At 37.0% G+C, this 6000-nt stretch overlaps 1 protein-coding gene across 1 annotated transcript; it reads left to right on the top strand.

The window, feature by feature from the left end:
* Positions 1-1145: 1145 nt before the first annotated feature.
* Positions 1146-4513, top strand: MEE62 (Leucine-rich repeat protein kinase family protein). The gene is made up of 2 exons (XM_022860017.2): positions 1146-3169; positions 3492-4513. The coding sequence occupies exons 1-2, from the start codon at positions 1780-1782 to the stop codon at positions 4115-4117; spliced, it is 2016 nt and encodes a 671-aa protein (XP_022715752.2). The 5' UTR covers positions 1146-1779; the 3' UTR covers positions 4118-4513.
* The last annotated feature ends 1487 nt before the right edge of the window (positions 4514-6000 follow it).

The raw sequence follows: 6000 nt of genomic DNA, 5'->3' as shown, positions 1-6000 counted from the left end.
GATTGACTATATCAAGAAATATCAAAGGGAGTACATTCAAAATCTCAAATACTACTATCTACTAAGATATTAATGGATAGAATATAAAAAAGATAAAGTATTTTTTATCTTTATTTCTTAATTTTTATATTATATACATTATCATACTTACATTTAATGAATATTTTAAATCTATCTTTATTTATATTTTTGTGAATATTTAATGGATATGGGATTATCCATATTCATAGCCTAAAAAAAATAAAAATGTATTTTTTTAATTTTTAATTTTAATTTTATATATTTAGGTACATTTTTTTATCAATATGTATTAATATATATTTTAAATAAAATTATATTAATTTTAATTAATTTAAAATAATAATTTATATTATTTAATAAAAAATTTATTTATTAAATATATATAAACATATATGCAAGATATTGATATGAAACATATGCTATAATACTTGCGTTCATTTTCATTTCATATTTAATAAAAATTTAAAATTATATCTATTTTTATTTTTATTTTTATTCAGATAAAAAATTAAATTTTTTATTGAAATATAAATAAAATTGACAAAGAATAATAGATTCTCAGATATATATGACGTACTGGTTTTACGTTAAAGAAGTCGACATTTTCCAATGTGATAGAACAAGCAAAATGAAGTGGAAACTATAAATGCTTGCTTGGATACTACTTCTACATAAAATGACCATAAGAGACGGAAGTAGCCATAAACTTTGTGCAGTACACTGCAAAGCCTCCAAATTATAACATGACGTGTTGTGGTAAGCAAAATTTTTTAGGGTCAAAGACCAGTTTTTTGGTTAAAATAGCTGGATAGAAACTACTGATGATTTCAACAGATGTGTCCAAAATTGAGGTTTGAAATAGAATTATGAGCCAATTATGGAGCATACGCGTTAAGGCTTTGATCTGGAACACCAATGTTTTCCCATTTTGATAAGGAATTGAACTTTCTTTTTCTGAGACGGCTAGACTCTCATCATCTGCAAAGACCCAGCATTTGCATTAATCTCCAGTCTCCACTTGTATCAGAAAGAACACCAAACTTTGACCCCTTCAAAATGAAAATTATGCATATGGAGCATGGTTGAGCACCATGATATCTTCTGTTTTTAGGAGAGATCTCACTGCTGTTGATCAAAGGAATGATCAAAAGCAGGGGTCCCATTGATAAACAATAAGCTCGTTTTTGTCACTCCGAATGAGGCAAATCTGGGTGTGTAATGGCTAAAATGACCAACCTATACAACAAATGAGAACTGCACTAAAGATCAAAGAAGCAAACCGATGGGTTTTTACTGGTGGGAATTGCGAATAGGTAATTTGGTCCAAGTCAGGGTTGTTTTTCAGCAATCACCGCATCAGCGAATGGTGATATTTAAGACTATCCGAGTCAGAGACTCAGACTCGGTGACTATTGACAATTACATGCCACAGTCAACCCCATAGGCACGTTCACACAATTCACGCCGTTAACTTTTCTCACCTTTATACCGACGCCGTTAACTTCCACAATCCTACTGCACTAATCTATGTACTTTGCAGTCCCTTGGAAGTAAAGAAGACCCATTAACCAACTCCTCTTTCTCTTCCTCTCTCCCGCTCTGTCCTTTCTCTCCCCCGCCTCAAAACCCATCAAGATAAAGTCAAGCATAAGACAATCTTTTTTCATATCATTCTTCACTTTGCCTCCCTTCTTCTATCTATCTCTGAGCATGGAAATGCATAGAAGTGCAAAAAAGATTGATGCTTGAAGTGCAGAGATGGAAGTTCTGGGCAGATTTTTACTTCTGTTTTCGCTGGTGGTAGCAGTACAATCTACATGCAACAGTACAGACTACGGATTGGTTTCTAATGCTTTTAAATCAGTCTCTGGATTCAACATCTCTTGGTTGAAATCCCAGGATGTGAACTGCTCATGTCCTCCAATAAAGGTATTAAAGTTTTCTTCAAAGAATTTAACTGGTAATATTTCATGGAAATTTCTCAGGAACATGTCACAGCTGCACACGATTGATCTCTCCAACAATTCTCTTCAAGGTTCTGTTCCCGGCTGGGTTTGGTCTGTTCATACACTGGTTGAGGTCAATTTGTCCAAAAATAAGTTTGGAGGGACTATTGGGTTTGAATTCACCTCGGGAAATGCTTTGTCTTCATCGATGCGTGTGCTAAACCTTTCAGCTAACAGGTTCACCAACTTGGTTAAACTCTCTGGTTTTTCCAAGCTTCAGTTTCTTGACCTTTCCCACAATGATCTTGGTATTCTTCCCTCTGGGTTCACCAACCTTACCAGGCTGGAGCATCTGGATATTTCAAGTTGCAAGATTTCTGGCAGTGTAAAGCCCATTTCTGCCCTTAATTCATTAAAGTACTTAGATGTATCAAACAACTCCCTCGACGGTACTTTCCCTTCTGATTTCCCTCCAGTCAATAACCTAAAGTTCCTAAACATTTCGCTCAACCACTTCACCGGTTCAGTTGGCTTTGACAAGTTCCAAAGATTTGGCAAATCTGCTTTTATTGGAAATTTCGTTTTCAATACTTCAAAAAAAACACCAAGCAATCACATTAATTCCTCGACCCCAGCTGATCACAAAGTCTTCCACAAAAAATTACCCCTCAAAAATCACAACAAAAAACATAAAACCAACTCAAAGACCAAAGCTTTAATCATTGGTTTATCATGTTCATCAGGTTTTCTACTTGCTTCCCTTGTTTTTTGCATCTTTTGCACGTATAGAAGAAAAAATCTAGCAAGAAGAAACAAGTGGGCAATCTCCAAACCGTTTCAACCAAATTTCAAGATAGAAAAATCAGGACCGTTCTCCTTCGAGACAGAATCAGGATCATCGTGGGTAGCAGACATCAAAGAACCAACTTCAGCACCAGTGATCATGTCCTCAAAGCCGTTGATGAACTTGACCTTCAAGGACCTGATTGCCGCCACGTCACACTTCGGCAAGGAGTCCGTACTCGCTGAAGGCAGATGTGGACCCCTTTACAGAGGCATCCTCCCAAGTGACCTCCACGTGGCAATCAAGGTCCTTGAACATGCCAGAGACGTTGATCATGATGACGCTGTAGCCATGTTTGAAGATCTTTCTAGGCTCAAACACCCTAACCTGCTACCTCTATCCGGTTACTGCATTGCAGGTAACTGTACCAAAACTGTTATTATTACATCTCTGACCTTCTCGTTTTTGACTAAACAAATGTTACTGTATTAAATAGCCTCACGGGATTCTTTGAAAATTTGAAAACATCAATCGGCTCTCGTACCCGCTAAACTGTTTACCTCATTGTCACGTAAATCTAGCACATGCCATCATTACATATTTTGACATTCGTATATTTGTGCAGTTCTTTTCACCCCATGCATTACATTTTCTGCTACCTCGTTAATTATCAAAATTAAAATATTTTTTATACTAAAATATGTCTTGTTTCTTTTTCTTTTTTTTTTGATTTTTTTAAGGTAAGGAGAAGCTGGTGTTGTATGAATTTATGGCAAACGGGGATTTACACCGCTGGTTACACGAGCTGCCAACAGGGGCATCCAACGTGGAGGATTGGAGCACCGACACGTGGGAAAATCACAACGGAATCGGGTCACATAATTCTTCGCCCGACAAAACCAACTGGCTCACGCGCCATCGTATTGCAGTCGGAGTTGCTCGTGGGCTCGCTTACCTCCACCACGTGGGGTCCAGCCACGGCCACCTCGTGGCTTCCAATATTCTGCTCTCCGACAATTTCGAACCTCGGATATCTGATTTCGGGATTAGAAATATTGGGTCTAAAAAGGATGAAAACGACGCAGAAATGGATGTTTATTGTTTTGGTGTTGTTTTGATGGAGCTTTTGACGGGGAAGCCAGGGACGGAAGACAATGTGAAGTGGGCGAGGAGGTTAGTGAAGGAAGGGAGTGGACTCGAGGCGCTTGACTCGAGGTTGAGACTCGGTGATGAATCAGATGGTGAGATGGTGGAGAGTCTCCGAGTTGGATACTTGTGTACGGCGGAGACACCTGGGAAAAGGCCCACGATGCAGCAAGTTCTGGGTTTACTCAAAGACATACATCCAGCGGTGGATTGCAACTGATTTGATGGGTAAAAAGTAAACCACGCTCCAATACTCTTTGGAGGTTACGTTCACGCGCTGTTAAACTACTTAGAATTAAATGTGAAGTTAATTTTTGGACAGGACCATGCCCTGTCGTCTCTCAAATTGGAATGTTTTATTTTCTTCTTTTTTCTTTTTTTAATGGTGTACATAGAGAAAAGAATTTATGGCTAAAAAAAAAAGAAAAAATGGGCCCAATAAAAAAGAAAAATAAAAAGAGAAAAAAAAGGAGGTGGGGTAAGGTAAAAGAAGGAGATGTTCACCAACCGATGAGTGGAGAGGGCAGACCACTTATTGCTTGTCTCTTCTCATGAGGAAGAAATCCATCATCAACCATGCTTTTTCTCTTTTCTAATATTTTTCATACTTATTTTATCTTTTCTCTTTTATTTTTTGCTTTATTCCTTTGTTTTTTTTCTTTTTCTCTTTTGTCATGGATATCTCTTTCATTTCGGAAAAGTAAATATGATTAAAAACGACAAACATAATCTCATTATCCATGTCAATATCATCAGCAACGTGTTCCAGCTGCCCAGAGCTTCAACGTGGGTGTTTCAAAGCTTGGCGAGCAGTTGCTTTTATCAATCTATCATGTAGTTTTGTGGCTTAAAATTTACATACGGCTGATGCTCTGTTATAGATTGGGAAAGAAGAGGGTTTGAGTCAAAATTTGTAGGCTATGTTGCCCCTTTGGCAGTGGCACACCGGTCCAGTACAATGTCAACATCTGGTTTGGTATGATGGAAACCTACCTACGGCTAAATGCAAGCAATCGAGATCATAAAACTAAGGAGAAGAAAATAAGCTTTAACTAGTATTTGAAAGTTTGTATACGATGTATCTATCATTGTGGAGGATGGTCTAAAGACTGCCAAAGTGCTAACATAAAACAAACAGATATGGTCATATGGCTCATAGGAGTATACATCGTTGGTCGGTCAAAAGCTTTTCTTTTTTGGCAAGATTGTAAGAGCAAAGCTTTACTTGATAAAAGAATAATAATGAATTGAATACTAATTTACCTCATTAATAAAATAATATAAAATTTATATATTAATAATGTATCAAATATAAATATTGGATTGAAGTGTCTCTATCTATTTAGAGTCTTTTGTGATCTTAACGTAATCGATCTTCATATGAAAAGTTTTTCTAGCGGTCCATGGAGTTCCGGGGCTCACTGAGAGAGATTCACGGTCAATATTTTCTAAACTTTTTTTCCAGCTGATATTTTTAAAAGGTTTTTTGGAAGTACATGACATGAGAATGAGATGTTAAAGGAAAAGGCAAAGGAAACTTCAATGAGAATTTTCCATGTGTTTCTTTTTATTGAAAACAGCAAAGTGAAAAAGAGAGATGTTGAAATGCTGCGCTGGAACTCTCCTATGCCCTGTTTTAACTGCAAGGGTCGGTAAAATTGTTATAGCTAATTATAAACATATGGTCTAAGTTAGGAATACCTGCTTAGAGATATTATATATGTTTATGGAGGTCCAAAGCAAGCAATGTACTGATAAGGGAACTCATCATATATGTCAACCAATCATTCAGTCCCCTTCAACTTAATTAGTTTCAGAGATCATGGCATGACAGTCCCAAATACTAAAGAAACGAGCCGCTTTGATTGGGTTGGGTTGTGATCTTGATGAATATTCACATAGTCCAATAAGAGATATTGATTGGGTTTCTTTTCCAATTTCAATGGGCTATTTGATCCAAAAAAGCCGAAGAGAACCCTTGTTAAAAAAGTCTACAATTGTACGCGATTGGATTGTTATTTAGACCCAGCCCACTTTCAGATCCGGTTTTCAGCCCGGTCTGGCGAGTCGTCCCGATTTCGCCTTCGAAAATCAGCCTTCCTT

The sequence above is a fragment of the Durio zibethinus genome, chromosome 26 (genome assembly GCF_047325235.1).
Source record: "Durio zibethinus cultivar Kanyao isolate XHJ-2024 chromosome 26, ASM4732523v1, whole genome shotgun sequence".
Classification (NCBI taxonomy): Eukaryota; Viridiplantae; Streptophyta; class Magnoliopsida; order Malvales; family Malvaceae; genus Durio; species Durio zibethinus.
This window is presented reverse-complemented; position numbering and strand designations above follow the sequence as displayed.